This window comes from Parambassis ranga, chromosome 10 (genome assembly GCF_900634625.1).
Source record: "Parambassis ranga chromosome 10, fParRan2.1, whole genome shotgun sequence".
Classification (NCBI taxonomy): Eukaryota; Metazoa; Chordata; class Actinopteri; family Ambassidae; genus Parambassis; species Parambassis ranga.
In genome coordinates, this window is record NC_041031.1 from 19825167 (window position 1) to 19844956 (window position 19790).

A 19790-nucleotide genomic window follows, 5' to 3' on the forward strand; every position below is an offset into this window, starting at 1 on the left:
ACAATGTCTCCATGAAACTGTTCTTGCAGTTCTTGTTTTGGCCACATTGTTTTGTGGTGGAAGGCTGATATTAAAAGTATGGTCTTAATACTGTTAACGCTGTTTATTTAGTCGATCCAACAGCTCATTTCACTGTTCATGTTCTCGGTTGTTTGAGCGGGTTTTACTTCAGAAAGCAGCTGAGAATGACCCCGAAAACAAAACAAACAGGAAGTGTTTGTGTGCTACACAGTGAGGTGGAAACAACGTTTTAATTTACTTCACTTCACTTCACTTCTTTTAAAAGACACAGTCGAGTCATATCATCAAAGCTGATGTGTCCTGATATTTGATTGTAAATGTCACGCTTCAGTCAGAACCCAGGGTTTTATCTCTTTCCCTGTTTGATATCTGTTTCTGGCTCTGAAAGGTATCATCGAAAATAGAGCATAAAATCTTGTCTCATCACTCATAAAACCCTTTTTCAAGATAATTCATCTCAGTGTTTCTTTCTCTACAACATCCTTAAAGTTTTTTTATGTGAGCCTTCTCCTGCATGTAGATCGTTAAATACAATGTTTTCCTTTTCAGCTTTGATTCAAAGATGAATGGAAGGATGTAGTCAGAATTACTTTATTTATCCCAGAGGGGAAATTCTTTTTTGTTACAGACAAATAGAAATCAAAGATAAATTGAAATATATAATATGTCTCTAAAGAAGAACATATTTACCACTGTATAAAAACCTTTACATAGTAAAGAGCATGACATGAATGTACCAGTGTGAATGTGCAGTGTCTGAGTGACTGTGACTGTTCAGAGTTCAGTAGTTTGATTGACAGGCAGGAGTGACTTCCTGTGTCTCTCAGTGGTGCATTGTGGGAGTCAGAGTCTGTTGCTGACCGAGCTCCTGTAGCTGGTCAGCACAGTGTGGAGCGGGTGAGAGGGACAGTCCAGTATGGTCTTTATTTTGGACAACATCCTCCTCTGACACACCTCTGTCAGAGAGTCCAGGTCCTCTCCCACAACATGGCCGCCTTCCTGATGGTTCTGTTGAGTCTGTTTATGTCCCTCACCCTCAGACCCCAGCAGACAACAGCATACATGATAGCACTGCAGACTCATAGAACGTCCTCAGCATCGTCCTGCAGATGTTGAAGGACCTCAGCTGCCTCAGAAAGTAGAGGCGACTCTGGCCCTTTCTGTGAACAGTGTCCACGTTCTTACTCCAGTCCAGTTTGTGGTCCAAGTACATTCCCAGGTACCCGTCCACCACCTCCACACTGACCCCTTTGATGCTGGTAGGGGTCACTGGAGACTTTTTCCTCCTCAGATCTCATAACAATCTCATGTGCTAAGACGTGTCATAAAATGAAAGAAAATATCACCCATGTTGAAATCTTCATCATTCAGGTGTGGTGATTTATTTTTTAATTAATCATAACTTCATGTTGGACAGGATGGAGCAGCTGCTGGCACTCCATCAGCACACTCAAGTCTTTTCCCATCCTTAAGTCCCCGGCACAGACGTATCAATCCCCCTCTTGATTTTTTCCTCAACTCCATTTTGATTGTTTCCTCACACCCATGAAAGTTAGACTTCAATAAGCACCTGTGCAGACACTGGAAATTCCCTGGGATTTTACCTCCAATCTCTCCTTCTAATCACAGCTTCACCCTCTCCTCCAGCTCCACCAGTCAATACTGTATCACACTTTATTGCTTCTTCTCCACGCTGATCTTACGTCTTTACTCCCGGCAAGCTGTACTTTCATCCTGCATCAGTTGTCGACATCCTCTCTTCCTCTGTCTGCCTTCAGATTACCTTCTCTTTCCTCCCATCTCTCCCCCTCCAGTAAACTTCTGACACCAATATCAGCTTCATAATCCACTTTAGGGTGAGCCGCGGTGAGATCTGACACGTTACACCCCTCAAGCTTCACTATCTAATCCTCTCTGTTTAGATCACCTGGCCCACAGTGTGCGCAGGGCTTTGTTTTCTGAGCTCACAGTTTGTCTACAGGCCACTGTGATGCTTCACATTCAACCTGATGTGTTTACTTACCATTAGCGCTGTCTGCTTTGTTGCATCTCTGCAACATAATCCCTGTGTAATCTTTTTATTTGCATCTACATTATATATTTGTGAAGAAGAAAAATGCATGTTTATGATCGGTCAAATGCAGGAGGTTGACATTTTCTTTTACACTAAAGGCTCATGGGGACATCTAGTGTTCACAGGGGGAAGCAAAAACAATTAAATTCTAATATTTTTTTTTTTTAAATACTTTAATAATCCCATCAGGGAAATTTCTTAAGGCAGCCCAGCAAAGAGCGCCACACACCAGTGAGTGCACTGGAGGCAATGTGGGTAAAGTGTCTTGCCCAAGGACACACAACAATGACTAGGGAGGAGTTGGGATCAAACCACCAACCTTCTGGGTTATATACAACCCTGCTCTACCACAGAGCCACAATTTATGTGGGGAAAAAAAGTGAACTTGGCAAAGAGACTCCATCACAAGGTTTATTTATTTATAAATGTATTAACTAAAAGACAATAATTTATCTTTGTCAAGGTTTATACTGTGATGTACTTACACATTTATCATGGTTGGATACCACTTACAAAATAATAATATAATCTGTTGATGTTTGTATGACTGCAGTTTGCATCTCTTAAAAGATTTAACATCTTATCGTGTCTGTGTTTTTCTCTTTGTAGTTGTTTTGCTTGACTTGTTACACATGTTTCTTCTCTCTTTGATGATTTTTTTTTATCTCTCCATAGTCCATTTGCATCTTTTTATGCCTCTGCTCTCATCAGATCTCTCCCCAAATTACCACCTGTAGGAGATTTTAGTATTAGTGCTCTCCACCACCATCAACATCATAACAACATTAAGGAGTATCTGCTGGGGGAGTGTTGTTTGGAGTTCCAGAGCTGATGACATGAACATTTTATGAGAGGCGTCTTCATGTTTTTTTTTAAGTCTTTTCTGTTTTCTTATGTCTTTGAGGGTGGGTTGTGTTGATTTTATGGTCTGTCTATTTATCTTTGGAGACGTCTTTGCATCTCTTCAATGATTTTGCATCATTGCGTGTTTGTTTTTTTGTCTCTTTCAGTCACCTTGTTTGTGTTTATGTTGAGCTGTTGCATCTCTCTTTGCAGTTTTGCAATCAGTCAAGCAATTTAGCATCTCTTTGTGGTTAATTTGTGTCTCTCTGTAAATATATAGTGCTGTTTTCATGCAGGTTACGTGTCTCTTTGTGAAATGGATCCCTCCCCTTGACAGAGGGAGTTCATCTAAAATAGGGAGGGTTCTATGCCATAACTTGCCGTTTGCCTTGTTCAAAAATATTTGGTGCACCTACTCTGCTGCTTGCTAGTTTGATATTGATAGGAAAAGGGTTAGGATGGCTTTCCGGGCTGTATGTGTCCCTTTGTAGCCACTGTGACAGCTATTCGTGCTCGTCTGTCTTTATGTGTCCTATTTTGTTGGTATAACTATTTCTCTGAAGGAACGTTGCATCTCTTTGTGGTCAGTTTGCATCTTGTTATGGTTGTCTTGTGTCTCTATGTTGTCATTTAACATCATATATTCATAATTTACACCCCTTTACAGCCAGTCTGTGTGTTGTGTGGTAGTTTTCAGTCTCTTGGTAGCACACGGGCTTCTCTTTTTGATGACCTTGCATCCTTTGGGGTCAGTTTGCTGCTGTTGGTGTATACAGTAATGGTTAATACGTGTCCTGTTTGTGTCTTTGTAGCCTCGGGCTTCTCTTAATGCTTATTGACATTTTAATTTAATTTAATTAATTTTGTTGTCATTTATGGTTCATGTTGCTTTGTTAGTACCAGCGGTCGTCATAATGAGATTTTGGCACAGGGGCCTGAATTCTCACATGTCCAGAAGGTTTTTTGTTTGTTAATCCATCCTAGTATTGATTGCCTTGTTATATGTTGCTTTTCCTCCCCTGATGCTCCCTGCTATGATTAGCTCCTATTAAGAAACCACTCCAAGCCGCTCAGCTATCCAGCACATTTACAAGTCATAAAGCCTTGCAATCAACAAATTCGCACCAGGCTGAAACTCTCCAAGTGTCTATTTGGAGACTGCCGCAGAATTCAAATGGCAACAAAGTGGTGCTTGACACAGCTCTGGATGAATGAAAAAGCTGCTGTTGATTTCTCTCTAAAAAGCATCAAAGTCTATGAGAGAGAGAGAGAGACCTCGGGGAGGGGATGCAACTGTGTCCCCTGTCAAGATCAGGGGACCCGGTCCAAACACTTTGGCTGGATGGTGCTGGCTGCCACAGCCAGAGACCAAAACACTCTCTACAACATGTGTCAGTGGCAAAGAGGACTGCAGCAAGCTGATTTTAGTTTGTAGAGGGGGAAAAAGTGTTTCAGCACATTACAGTGTGTTTTATTCAGAGTAGACGTTTGTTGTTTATTGTTAAATTTCTGCTCTATTTATTAATTTATTGAGCAACCGGGGGCATTTATTATTACTGTAGACTGATCAGACAGAGAGAAGCTGTAGCTACAGAGGTGAGAGACACAAAGGTGGATGGACAGAAATAGAAATACTAACCAATGTGGGGTGCATTCTTGTCTGCGCAGAGGTACGGAAGATTTGTGTAAATCAATGCAGAGTTACTCTGAGTGATCAGCACTGATGAATGAGACAGATTGCAGGAGATTTTTTAGTGGTGTGTTAGAGAGGGTGCTACACAACCATCATAAGAACTCTAAGGATGTGAGCTCCAGAGGCAGCAGATCATTACAAGACTCTTCTTGGCAGCGCTACACAGTTTTTAAGCTTAAGTCGTTAAATATTGATCTGACACACCTGTGTCTTACAATAAGAAGAGCACAGGTGTTCCCAATAATAATAACATAAACTATGACTCAGGCCATGATGGTGAAGCTGAGCCAGCACGCACAACACTGTAAGTCTATCCGCTGCAGCTGTGCCTTTCTGTGACACGTCAAAACATCTTTTCTGAAAGAAGCTTACCCTGGAACTGAACACCTGTTACACACTGAAGGACAGGCAGAACATCTGAGCATGTTACAGCTGCACGCTGAACATACACATTAACAAATCAAATGTAAAATACTGTATATATAATACTGGTAATTGAAAAGTACAATTACCCAGCAAAATATATACTCAAGTAAAAGTAGAAGTGCTACATCACCAATCCTACTTAAGTAAAAGTCTTAAGTACTTTTAAATGTACTTAAAGTATTCAAAGTAAAAGTACTCACACACCAAATATATATGATTGATTTCCATTGCAAAGGATCTGAACTGGTTAAAATTATCAAAGAAATCATCTTAAATGAAAATGGACCATGTGTAGTTAATGTACATGTTCAGTCCAGAAGCAGCTATGGACGGGTCTGTGTGTCATGAGGCAGGCTGTGGGCATCAAGTGAACAGAGAGGCTGCTGATAACAGGCATTCAGCATGTTTACTGTGTCAGTGTTCCTGCTGTAGATTCATGTTATGATTCATGTTAATCAGACATTAATGGATGGACCTGTGTTAGCAGACAGCAGCTAACTAGTTAGCTCACTGAGCCAGAGCACCAGCATCATGACTGAGGCTCATTATAGAAACACAGCTGGGAGCGTGACACCACCTCCATGCAGAGTCTGACCTCACATCAGTCCAGCACTGTGTTCATCACATGGAACAAGGAACTACAGACACTGTAGAACTGTAGTGGAGTAGAAAGTACAGGTAACAGCTGCAAAATGTAATGAAGTAAAAGTATAAAGTATATTTTTAAGTACAGTATAAATTCATAAAAAATGTACTTAAGTACAGTAACGAAGTACAAATACTTAGTTACTTTCCACCACTGCTGATACATCTGAGGGGGTGAAAATCCATTTCTCTGTATCTAGAGAATTAATGGTACATTTCTTTTGTTCATCTATCTTTGCATCACTCTGCAGAACATCTACCATTTAACCTGCACCAGACAATCTGTGCTTCACTCTAACAAATGATAACCTGACCTTTCCTCTGAGCTTGCTATCTAAGTTTAGCAAACATGCCATGCCTGTACTGGATACAGTCAGAGTAGTTCAGCAAGTAATATATGCATTAAAATGCATGAGTAATGGCTTTATGCAAAGCTACAGAATTTATATACAGTATAAATCCTCTCTGAAGGCGGCTGTGTGCGCAAACAGGCAGAGAATAGTGTTAGGAGAGGTAACAGCAGCTTATAAATTGAACTGTGCTTCTGTATTTTCATGGGTCATTTCAAAAACAAATTTTATTTCATCCAACAAAACACCACACACCCACACCTTATCACTTATCACGGTGACATGAAGGGGCACTCATTATGTGGGGTGGGGGGGGGGTGGGGGGGTGAGGAAGGTTAAAACAAACCACTGGAGTGGAATAATCCTGGAACTGAAAGTGAAATCATTCCCAAAAAAATAAATATGTAAATGGAGTAAAATTGTTGAAAAGCTGGAGCCTCTGTGACGACGGTTTGTGAAAGGTTAAACTGTGGATTTACTTTGTTTTAAGTGGAGGAATCGAACTGAATTTATGTCTAAGAAAGCACGGTTAATGTTGGATTTACAGTTTTAGAAGAGATCAAATGGAGAACAACCTCCACACGGTTGTTGTTTGTGACTTTTAATGGGCAGTAAAGATTTAAAAAAAAACCTTTAGGAACATCTGCAACAACATGCAGAATACTATGGCCAGGCCAAGGGGGTAACCTGAGTATGACAGGTTGACTCCCCTCTTTTCCAGCTCCCAAGAAACTGACACCTCTGCACCTTAAAAACAGAACACAACACCTGCACCCCCTGCAGGCAGGGGAGATGAACAACACATATCATTAAACACAAATATTCAAAAAAGGAACACAGGGAAACACTGAGACTTTGGTGCATTCTCATTCTTTAGTAACAAACCTCTGAATAATGTCATGTTGAATGTTTGCAATTATGTTGTATTACTGATATCTGAGAACAAGCTAAAAAATGTCTACACAGTTTTTAAAAGCAGTTCCGTATGCATATAGCGCCCTCTTGTGGCAGTGTGTATATACTTAAATGTTTTAATCCAAGTCATGATCTCTTTCTGAGCCAAACCAAGTAGTTTTGATGTCAAACACCATAAATCCTCCCTGTGTTCCTCTTTGTCTGCTTAAACATCAGCCCCACGGTCAGACCTGACATATTTGGAGCCACAGACAATAGACCTCTTCTAGAGTTTAGGTAAACTGCAAACAAAGCACCTCCGTATTGGCAACATCTGAGTCTGATTCACTTAAAGCAGATATGGACAAAGCAGTTGAGTGTGACTGTCTTATGGAGGTCTATGTGGATTGACTTTTTTAGAACCAAGCTCAGGTGGTTCTGGAACCGTGGTACTTATGTTTCTGGGTCTGTCTTACTGCACAGTCCAAAGAAACGCATGTTTGTGTAACTACTGATTAAAAACGGGCATAAATGAGGGAGTGGATGTGGTCGTGTCTCCTTTTGCCCTTTGATGAACTGACCACCTGCCCAGGATGTTGGCTGTGTTGGCTCCTCAGTGGTTCATTTGTCATATTTAGCCCACAGTCGGCCTGTTGCAAACATGCACAGTTTGAACAGATGCTGCACTTGTTAAAATAAAATGTCACTGACAGACTGCCATTGTTATGCTGCATAGATAAAAATAAACGTGTACTATTTGTGTTCAACTTCAAGTTGACGATAAAAAAACTTATGCTTGCTGGAAAAAGTTTTCTTGGTGACGCTTTTAACACGCTAGTTACACATTTATCTACTGATTTTTACAGGTTCTTGTCCTTCACTGTAATCAGATTACTCCACACAACAAACATCACTACTGTATTTATTACTGAGTGCGCTTCACACCATAAGCGGCCGGCCTGCTGACAGAGAGTCGACCCTGCACAGATCTCTGCGGTGCACTGTCTAATTTTGTGTTTGCTGAATGTCAGGAACCTGCTGGGTTTCTCTTTCAGGTCTGAATCTAGACAGCGGTGCATAATTATTATATGTTTCCCCGGTGCGTCACCCTGCTCTCCAGGAGAAGCGAGCTCGGTCAGCCTCACTGACTCCCATCAACCCAAACAGCTCCTCCTCATCTCACACTCTGAAGTAAATGTGTGTGTATGTGTGTTTTTCATACATTTTCACCAGAAAGATAGGAAGACAGGCAAGGAAGGATGGCATAATACTTTTGTTTACAACACTGGAAAAAAACAAGTGTGTATTTGTCTTTCTTACACTTCCTTTCCGTGCACGTGTGTGTATATATGTGAACGTCAGACTACACAAACCAAGCATTTATTCCCGGTAGCAGAAGTGTGTGTCATATCCAGGTGAGTGTGACAGATCGGGGCCTGCACTACAGTGACAGGGGAGCCAAGGCCATCTCGCTTGTTTTATTCATGAGAGCCTGGGATGTCTTTTCGCATGCTGCTTGGCACAGCACAGATAGCACAGCAGCAAACATAATGGGAAGCCGTAGCTCACTGCTGTGTCATCAGCAGCAGCACAGTCTAACAGCATCACCTAGTGCTCACTGTATGAAAGCTAAACATGTATTAAGCATACAGTTAAATGTTTTTTTTTAATATCATATCAAAGGAAATAGTCTGTGTTAGCTACATGGTTTTTGAGGCAGCATCTGAAACCCTGCACAATATATGTAACCCTACACAGCTGGGTGTCTAATAGGACTGCACCCATGTAGTTATCCATAATAAGATGACCACAGCATCAACTCGCTGTGTCCTGAAACTTGTTGGTACAGAACAAGTTTGTCATTTTTGAGGCAGATCCTGAGAGCATTTGTGACCATGGATAAAACAGCCGGCGTCTCTGACTGACAAGGCAGACGAGCATCAAGGTGCTGGTCTCTGTTTTCTGGGATGCAATGGGGACTACCTGGAAATGGTCACACTATTACAGGAGCCTACTGTGCAGCTATGAGAGAAAATGAGCAAGGCTGGGAAACGTTCAGACTGGTGTATGATTCTGAAGTGACTTTATATTCAGGTCATTGTGTGGACACACAAATCTGGTTGTCAATCCATTTTCTGAATCAGACTTCAGTATGTGGTCCTGTGATTTGTAGCCATGTGATGTGGATGTGAATGGACATGTGAGGGTCAGCCAGTACGCATGTGCTTTGTCTTTGATGACCTGCAGCAGCAGCAGCAGCAGCAGAGTGGTCTCACAGATATGTTTTCTGTTGCTGGTATTAAAAGTCAGATGCAGATTTGTTGCATGACACTTAGGGAACCTGATGACCTACCAAGGCCCTACCAAACACCAAGGTGAAGAGCCAGTCCAGTGGCTGCCATTTTGACAGTGCTGATGGCATCATTGGTGCTGTGAACCACATACATGTGTAAATATATCTCTAACTCTGATCCAGTCCTGCTATCTTATGCCATGAACATCCACTTTTTTCAGCACAATCAGCATGTCTACTAACAGCCCTGAAATAAGACGTGTTGTCCCTACCCTTTCCATGAAACGTCTTTGTGTTTTGACCTTTAGGGCCACTGTAGAATTGTCATCCTGGGCAGAGGCTGCTCTAGATGGCCCTTTGGTGTCCACCACCGTAGTGTGTTATAAATAATCTGACACCAACAAAAATGTTCCTCATTTTCCTTTTATTGTCATTAGAAATGCACAATGTCAGCAACAGCTCCAGTGAGTGGAGTCAGGTGAGGCTGCAGGGTGGCCCCTGACTGGCCTGGGGGCCCCGGGGGGTGGTTGCCTGCCATGCTTGTCAGCAAGCAGCACATGTGATCCTGGGGAGAGAACATTTCCATCAACAGGACAAAAGCTGCTCATCACGTGATAAAGCCGATCACTTAGAACTACAGAGACTCAACAGTCTAATGGAGCCAATGGCTTTTTCTTCTTTTTATTTATTTATTTATTTTTTGTTGTTAAATTGCTTATTTTGCCTTGTGAAACGGTTGCATGTGAGTTATCCCACAGTCTTTGAATGCAGCATTTGTTCCACCAACTTGTTGCACAAGCAGAGACACGCCCCCTCTTCCTCCTCCTCCTCCTCCTCCTCTCATGTGTTAGAGCTCCTGCAGCTCAGTGGCGCTCACTCACTTGCTGACAGTTAACCGGAGCTCAAACATGGCTTCAAACCGAGTGATAGTTTACGGAGGAAAAGGCGCTCTGGGCTCAAAGTGTGTCCAATACTTCAAATCCAAAGGATGGGTGAGCGAAAACGCGGCTAACGCTAGCATACAGCTAACCGTGCGCTGCTGCTGCTGCTGCTAACTTGTTAAGCTAACTGTGTTTGTGTGTCAACAGTGGGTCGCCAGCATCGATATGGCTGCAAATGAGGAGGCGAATGAAAACGTGATTGTGAAGATGAGTGAATCCTTCACGGAGCAGGCAGGACAGGTGAGCAGCAGGTGTCAAACCGAGCGCTGTTTCATTCGAATGTCAAACTAACGGAGTTAACAGAGAGCAGTGAAGATAGCACCAACAGCTAGTCTGTTTTTAATTGAGCAAGCATGTTTATTATTATTGTTGTTGTTGTTGTTGTTGTTGTTGTTTATTTAAATTGTCGAGATTTGCTTTGCTAGAAAACGTGTTTGCTAATGCTGCGTTCAGGTGACGTTCGGAAAGTCGGCTACATTTGCAAAATACTGAAATTTGATAATGTCGCTGTCGCAATATATGTGTTTAATATGAACGTTTAAATTTGGAGGTGTGACCTCCTTTTTCCGCAAATATTATAATATAATACAATAGCATTGTGAGAATTTCCTTTATCTTTTAGAAGATGTTGCGTTGTCCAATCAGCACGCAGAGTTTGTAATAAATAAAAATTATTATTATGAACTTATACAAAAATCTGTGGCGTCGTACCCGTCTGTGGTAGATTTTTATCGCCATTTTTTTAAAAAAAAATATTATTAAAAATGTCTTCTGTCCATGGTCTCCATAATATCCTGGTTTTGTTTGTTGACGTTCACTAATAATTTCCTGCTGGTGTGCAGGCTGATATCTGAATGGTTGACATTTAAATGGCTTTCAGTGTGTGTGTGTGTGTGTGTGAGCCCTGTGGCTTTATGAAAAAGCATTAGCAGCTATCTCTTTGCTTGCAGGTGACGGCAGATGTGGCCCAGTTGCTAGGGGAACAGAAAGTGGATGCCATCTTGTGTGTGGCAGGTGGATGGGCGGGAGGAAACTGCAGTTCCAAAGGTCAGAGTTCAGCTCGTTTTATTTGTTTTAATGTTAATCAACAGCCGTTGTTATTTTGTTCTCAGGTCATTCCTGCATTTGAAGAATAAATGTTTTTATTGTATGAATTATATTTGTTGCCTGGATAAATCTAAGCTGCATTTTATATGTGAAATTCTGTTAAAATCCTGCAGCTCCGTGTTGTGAAAAATCCAGTTCAATGGCCAAATCATTATCCTGCCAGTTAGTTTATTGCATTTATTCACAGCTGGCGTTCAAAACTACCTGCCAGTAAAAAAAAAAACCTGCCAGAATAGATGCAGACTCTACAGTTAATAAGCATTGCTGTAAATCCTGCACACTCCAGAGCCATTAAAAAGAACAGCTTTAGGTAAAATGCATGTTTACTTTCAGTTGAGAGCTGAGGGAGGAACCGCTCTGAGATCTGCATGGCAAAAAAAAAAAAAAACAAGGTGGTTAGCATAAAGACAGGAAACAGGAGGAAAACAGCGAGCCTGGCTCAGATTGAAGTGCATTCAATGATGTAATAATAACAATAATTTGACACATTATGCTGGAGTGATGCATGTATTTGTTTCCTGGCACTAAACAGCTTTGAACCAGCCGGCTAAGTCTAAAAGACTCTAGTCTCTGTGAAATGTTGAATTGGTTCTGTGCAGATTTAATAAATATTATGTGTTTTCTTGGTGGGTCTTGATATTTCCGTCCCAGATTTTCTGCATCTGTAAAATACGCATGCTCTCTCACTAAATGGTGAAGTATCACCACTTTCATGATCTCTTTCAGACTTGTATAAAAATGCGGATTTGATGTGGAAACAGAGCGTGTGGACCTCCACCATCTCTAGCCACCTCGCCGCTCAGCACCTGAAGTCAGGGGGGCTTTTAACCTTGGCTGGGGCTAAAGCAGCCCAGTCAGGCACCGCAGGTGAGACGCGCTGATTTTTGTTTTTTTTTGCCGTTTCATGATACAAATGACCCGATGACCTGGTCAACTTGTAAGTCACGCAGGAGTTACAAGCTTTGACCGGGGAATTGACATACTGATCAGAGGCATGGGGAATCTCACTCAGCCAGTAACCGTGAGGAGGGAAGATGTGTCGATAAAATGGATCCGAGAAACAAAAGCGAGAAAACGGGAGAATAGCTGATGAGCTCTGCGGCTGCGGTGATGCTCGGTGGATATAGAGTCTGTTTCACAACAGACAGTTGATTAGTTTGATGCCCAAAATGACCTCCGAGTCCATCAGGGGCCAGGCTGTGTTTTTTTTTAAAGCTATTGACTCAATAGCTGACCTGCTCACTCTGATCTCAAGATACCACGATGTTAATTTAAAAGAACTCAGTTCATTAAAGTAGATAAATAAGAAGACAAAACATAAACTAAATTTAGTTATGTTAGTATTAAACATCGGTCCGCCTGGTCCATTTATGTCTCTTTGTCTGAAAGAGTTCGTGGTAGCCATATTGATTCTCCTTTATTTTTGCTATGAGAAGGTCTATAGGTCCCACAAAGGTTCCTGTTCCCTTGGGGGCACATGTGAGATAATCCAGAATATACGGAGCCCTCTACAGCTGTAAGCCAAAAAACTAAACAAATACTGTAAATCATCAGTTGGTTTTTAGCTTTGTACAAGTTAAATATTGACTTTTACACCGATAAATGAAACATGCCCCCTTAAACTGTTTTCAGACATTAAATGATTGATTTATTCTCTCTGCATCATTTGTTATGATTAGTTAGTTGCAGCCTTATTACCATTTAACACTGGTCCAAATCATCAGCCTTGGTGGCGAGCCATGTGATGTGCAGACCTCCCTGTACCTAAGCCAGCCATGTGATGGGCTGAGATCCAACTCTACAGCAGCACAAAGCCCTGGCTCAGCAGTCCACACAGAGCCGGGAAGCTCATTGGCCCCTGGCTTAGGAAGAGAATGACTCAGCAGTTGTGGTTCACACACACACACTCACACACAATACGACCAGACACTGAAACGCTGAAAAAACTGTTAACAATGCAATCTAGTTTTTAAAATTCGGTTTCTTTGAGCTCTAATTAAATCTGGGGTGATTTCAAGAGCCAAATGTTAAGAAATATAACAAACAGTGCCGTTCCTCCTGTTCTTCAGGTGCTTTCATTAAACAGTCAGAGTGGAGAGTTAATGAGCATCAACCAAATCCAGATCATCTAGGCAGAGGACTCAGGAAGGTAGCTTAGCATGAGTAATTGTATTGACTTTGACTTTGTTGTTTTTAAATTACAGTTTAGTGCACTGATAAGCTGTTAAATGCTGTAAACTACCAGCAGGAGTGGGAACATGTATAATAATAACAAACCTAAATGAACAGGATAACATCAACAATGTGTCAAATCTAAGAAAAAAACAAAATGCAAAATTTTGATATGAAGGCTCTGTTTGAGAATTGTTGTGGATTTAAAGTAGAGCTTTAAAGTCAGTGGAGGTCTCTCTGCTTAGACATGGGATTTTATTTTTTCATAAATTGACGTTATCCTCCAAGATTTGCTCCTCTATCGTGTTTTGAACAGGGCAGCGGAGGTCAAGGAGAGTCCAGTGTGAGGTGTTAGCAGTCTGAGACACTGAAATATAATTTAGTGGTTCGCTCCTGTTGCACCGACAGCAAGACTTTACCTCCCTGGATCGTAACAGCAACGATCAGTTATGTAGCGCTTATGCTAACTTCTGCATACTTAACTAATGAAACTGATAAAACATTGAATGAAAAGAATGAAAGAGCAACACACTCTAACACCAACTAAAACTTTTAAACTACCTTTTTATCAAACTAACCTGACCATACATTTTAAACTTTATCTGTCAGAGCAGACTGGGTTTAAATGCAGATATAACTGAACCTGCAGTGTGACCAGGTGACAAATGATGTTTGAACTCATTGTTTCATTTGATTTTTTTTCTTCTTCTTCTGTATAGAAACCAAAGCTTGTAAGAAAAGTCATGTCACCACCCCTTGTTCCTATTGGTCAGTGCTTTATAAGCCTGTCATGAGACAATTTAGGGGGTGAACAGATGCTTAGCATTCTTTTGGAAAGCCTGCTTAGATGTCTTGGAGAGAAGCACTTATTGTTTCCAGATGATAAACATCCAAAACATTCCTCTAAGACTGGATGCAAAGTTACTATAAAAACCACTTTCTGTGTCCAAACCAATAGTCGGAACACTTGATAAACATGGTTTCTGCCACAGAGTGAAGCACTGAGATGAAGTTGCTCCTACAGATTCACAGAATTCTTGTCCACTTGACCTCTCTCTCTGCTAAATCAATATTGTCCACTCCTGTGCCAACTGTGCGTGAAGCATTTGTTGTGGTCTGTGTTGACTTTGCAAACTGAGTTTTCTCCAGGATGCTAAAGTGGTTTTCCATCTGTGTCCTCCAAGGCATGATCGGATACGGTATGGCCAAAGCTGCCGTCCACCAGCTGTGTCAGAGCCTTGCAGCAAAGAACAGTGGGATGCCGCAGGAAGCCGCCGCTGTCGCTATTCTACCGTAAGTACTGAGGTGAAACATGTGGGCAGAACGCACTCTTTAATTATCCCAGAACAAGCAACAGTCCAGAGGATAGTGTCATTTTAACACAAAGTAAAAGTAACACTGTAAATAGTTTGATATACTTGGATGTGATTTCAGTAAACTGCACCAATGCTTCATCACAAAGAATGATGCTTTTGTTTCCCCCCCCCCTGGATGGAGGGAGCTCGCTCGCTGCTTGTATACTGTGTGTTTTTTTTTCTTCTATAATTGTATTACTCAGTGCTGCCTGAAAACAGATGTCTTGCCAGAATCCATATCCAGCAGCAGGACAAACATACAGGGTCTCAGTAGGTGTGGATTGTCTGTTAGAGAATACACAACTGATGGAAGAACAGCAGATAGAAGCCGCTATGCTGTCAAATCATCTGTGCCACGTCTTCTTTGTTGTGTTAGATATAAAATAAGCAGCATGAGTAAAAGACTGTCCTTTTCATTTAGTGGAGATGCACATACATGATGTGTGTTGGATCAGTGACGCACACTGTTGCTTCTTCTCTCGGTCGCTTATTGAATTTCATAGCAGTTTTTTTTTTTTTTTTTTTTGCTCTGTCATCATGAGACGCTAGAATAGTATGTTTAGGGGGTGTATCTTTGCCGCTGCGCTCTCTTTGGCTGTTTTCTCCTCCAAACATGAGGCTGAACTGCCTCTACAGCATGCTGTCACATCTGTTTAGCATTAGCCCCATGACTTGCATTTCTGCCTCAGCACCCCCACCCCTCCATGCTGCTGCTGCTGCTGCTGCACCATCCTATAGTTTACCAACACTGGTGGAGACCATATAGAATGTAGCCCTGCAAATGCTGAGGTTTTGTGGTCGCCATGTAAAACGCATACTAATGCTGTACATTATACTACTCAAAGCACTCTGATCAATTTAACCACATATATTAAAATATTGTATTTTTCCTGCAGTTTAGTGACACAACATAAGAATTCTTTGCACATCCAAAGCAACAATTTATTGTACAGAAATATCACGTCTGCTGGTGTCGACCAATCAGAACCCAGCATACAACAAAGCTGAGTACCCACACAGTGATCTGGGTTCCTTGCCCTCTGCTGCACTGACAGTGCTGATAAATGGCCCAAACATCCAGTTGTTTTTAGAACACTGTTGTGTACCTGTACCTTTCACCTCAGTTAGCATCTTCTCCTCCATGCCTCGCATGAAAGATGGCCACCGGCCATTTGATTCAGTGTGAAAAAGCCTGTTTTTATTTTCTTCTATAATCATATAATGATTAAATTAAGCTTGTGTGTATATATATATAGTGTATACATAAACATGTTTACCACAAAAACATTACAGAATATTTACCTCATGTCTCAGCCTGTTGATATACCGTGTATGTGTAAAGATGCTGGAGGCCGCCCAGCGCTGCTCAGATGCATCTGCTCACCCTGATTGTCATCTGGCCTCATTTGGCAGGGTTACCTTGGATACGCCGATGAACAGGAAGTTCATGCCTAGTGCAGATTTCAGTTCCTGGACGCCGCTGGAGTACATTGCAGAGTAAGTGAATAATGATTTATATGATTTCTCTTTTTTTATTTTATGCTCCATGAATAGAAATGATAACGAAACAACTGAACATCAAATTAGGGTCCCAAATGTGCTCGGTATACTAAAGACTATCCTGTTGCTTTAAATTAAATCTTCCCTTGGATCTTTTGAGTCTGACGACATAACAGCCCCCCCCCCCCCTCCACCAAGGCTCAAACACATCTTTATGTGTCTGATGTGTCTCATTCTGTCCTATTAAGGCAGGTGTGGGCAGAATGTTCGTTCTGATTGTTCAGTCCAAGATGCTCTTTGATTGTGGGGGGACAGACCACTATAATCATCCACAACATTTACCCTTTTTGATGCCAGAGTTCACAGAAAACATTTTTTAGCTATCAGATGATGTTAAAGTTAGAGGAAAATATGTGATCATGATGATAATTAAGATTCAAAGCGTTTGTCGTGCACAGTAAAGAAAACAAGCAATTGAAGAGAGCATGTAAAAGTAAACATTCATATATAAACTATGAATAAGTAAAGTAGAGCTGTATACATAAATATGCATGATAAAAAATCACTTAATGATAGCAAAAAGATCACCATGTTTTTATTTGCTGTATGTATGTATTACAACAACCTTTGCAGTGTTTTAAGTGGTCCAAAAATCTGCACTGAATGCAGTTAAGTCCAACATTCCTAAACAAAAGTGTGTTTTTTGTGTGTGTGTGTGTCAGTAAATCCTGCGTGTGTTTAACAAGTGCTGATTTCTACGGTATTTATCTCTGAGTTGGTTGCTAGAGATTAGATGGGATTTGATCCACTTTGATAATCCCTGAGGAAACAGATGAGGGTCTGAGGACACAAATAGAAACAGTCTGGGTGGCCGGAAATAGATGTTTCTCCCTGTTTTTATCCTCTGCTTACCTTTCTGACCAACGTTTGTTCATCAAACCTGGATGATGATACTTGTTTGAGAGCTTATTTTCATTAATGCTTCACCTTTAGAGGACTTTATGTATCTTCATATGATTAAAGTAAAGGTTTATAGTGTATTCGGCTGCATTCTCTGCTGATTAGAAACACCCTGCACATCAGGTATATTACAAACATTATTGATAAATGACACTGGCAGCACTAAGCAAGGCAATAAAAATCCGTTTTATTACACTGTTGATGAGTCATTGTGGGAACAAATCTTTAAATACTATGCTAGACTTGTGCTTGATGCTTACCCATTCTCCTGTTGCTACAGATGGGAGTCTGGAAAGGATAGTAAGAGTTATTGTCATTTTGAGGCTTCTTTTTGTGGTAGTTTCATTATATTTCTCCACAGTGCTCCGGCAAGTGTTAATTTTTCCTGCACATGTACCATACATTGCTGCACTGTTTCATTAGACTACATCAGCTTTAACTACTGTACTGTTAGATGTATCAAGCAGGGGTGCTGTTTTAGCTTCAGTAACACTGGGTCTGTCTTTGGTTTTTCTGCAGAACGTTCTTCAACTGGGCCACTGGGGTGAACCGGCCAGTATCAGGAAGCCTGATGCAGCTGCTGACCTCCGGAGGCGAAACCCAGGCTGTGGCCGCACAGTAGAGGACAGAGTGGAGCAATGGAGACGATGATGGTGGTGGTGGTGGTGGTGGGGGTTGGTTGGGAGAGAGATAAAGATGGATGGAAGCAGAGAGAGAGGGGGGAGAGATGAGGAGATGGAGAGGCACAGAGATAGAGGCTGGTTGAAGGGAGGAGGAGTGATGAGGAGGCTGGAGGGTGTAGAGGTGAAGAAGAGAGATGATGGGGATGGAGAGGAACAGAATAAAATAGGGGAGCGCTGGAGAGGAGACGGCCAGATGGGTTTGTTTTGGAGGTGAGGTGAGGTGGGGGGGTCCTGCCTGCTTTCTTTGCACATGCAGCCTCACAGCGCCATCTAGCTGTTAATCACTACACCTGTCCCCCTGTATAACACAATCAGACTGTCTCCAGGAATATGTGAGTAAACAGATTAAAAAAACCAAGTATTTAATTTTAATCCATGCATCAGTGAATTTTGCTAGATCAGAACATAATGACAATACACTTCAACATGTCTGATGTCAATGTCAAAACGGTGTTATCACAACAAAAACTAGATATTCCTATGTTTTTAAAAAGCACATTATCAGCCTCACAACCCTCCTCAGTCCAGTGTGAAGTGATTTGTTTTGTGTTTCTACTGTTCTCTGCCACTGTGGAAACTCAGAGTCCAAGAAAGCCGCTGACTTCTCTCAAACAGACAAACTCACTTTAAAGTGGAACAGCCTTATTTGTTGTTTGTAGCCATCCAGTCAAAGTGCCCTTGGTGTTGCCGGTATGAAAAAGTTGTACGATTCCTGTTGTAGGTTTTTGTTTGTCTGTGTCAAAATTCACAATAAAGCTAATGAGTCGAGTGCTTTCAGTGAAATGTGCTGATATCAGTTTATGGAAAAGAAACTCTTCATGCTGCTTTAGGCTGGAATATGATTTGTTTGTCTTTTAAAATCTGGTCAATGTCAGTGAATGTCACAAACTTAGAGTACTGGAAATACCGATTGAATGTACTTCTACATCTTCCAATTTGAATTTTTAATTGCAACTACCACTCATTTTACTCACTCGTATGGAACCCAGTTACATGTATTGTAATACTTCCCAGCACCCCTAATGTTTAAAGTGTAAGTCACAAATGTTGTTGTGCTTTGATTTTAATCATGTTAAAATGCAGTTGCATCATAACTTTAACTACATCAGAAGCATTTCTCAAACATGTAGGTTTAGCCTCCTCAAAATGTTTCACTTTGACTTTAAATGGGTAGAAAGTGAAGTGACACCCATTAAAACAAGCCTCATTATAAAAAGAACCCATTTTCACCCCCTAGTAGTCAGGACACTGACTATATTTGATAATAGGATCACATCACTGTGTTTGTGAGGATTTCACCAAATATGTCAGCCTCACAATGTCCACTAGATGGCGATGTTTAATAAGACTCCCACTGCTGCACAGGCTCTGTGTTTTTCACTGGAAGTCATATTAATCAAATGGATGAGTTAACACCCGCGGCTGAATATGCACGGCCCTCCAAACACTGTATAGGAATAACTTACAGAAGGGCCCTTTAGTGTTCACTCTCCTGCACAGAACTGATTGCTGAGCGTCCGAGCTTTTCACCTTGGCAAATGCAAATCTCTACAACAGCGACATCTGGGAAGACATCAATTTAAAACTTGGATTATGACGAATAGATTATTTTACAGGCCTATTCCTCTCTGCACAAAATGTTGTTGTTCAACCAAGCCATATATTCACCCTCGGCATGGACCGGAATGCACATAAATAGAGTACGGGGCAGCTGCTGGGCCTTAGTCTTAAACTCCACTATTTCTCCTGGCTGGCCACAGTTCCAGGGGACTATATGGCTGTTGACAAGCACACTGCAATAAATCACCGTGCTGAGGATTAATAGGAAAGAGC

At 41.4% G+C, this 19790-nt stretch overlaps 1 protein-coding gene across 1 annotated transcript; it reads left to right on the top strand.

Moving 5' to 3' along the window:
* The first annotated feature begins 10056 nt into the window (after positions 1-10056).
* On the top strand, positions 10057-18740 carry qdpra (quinoid dihydropteridine reductase a). The gene is made up of 7 exons (XM_028417013.1): positions 10057-10231; positions 10328-10420; positions 11131-11227; positions 12014-12154; positions 14644-14752; positions 16228-16311; positions 17794-18740. The coding sequence occupies exons 1-7, from the start codon at positions 10148-10150 to the stop codon at positions 17894-17896; spliced, it is 711 nt and encodes a 236-aa protein (XP_028272814.1). The 5' UTR covers positions 10057-10147; the 3' UTR covers positions 17897-18740.
* The last annotated feature ends 1050 nt before the right edge of the window (positions 18741-19790 follow it).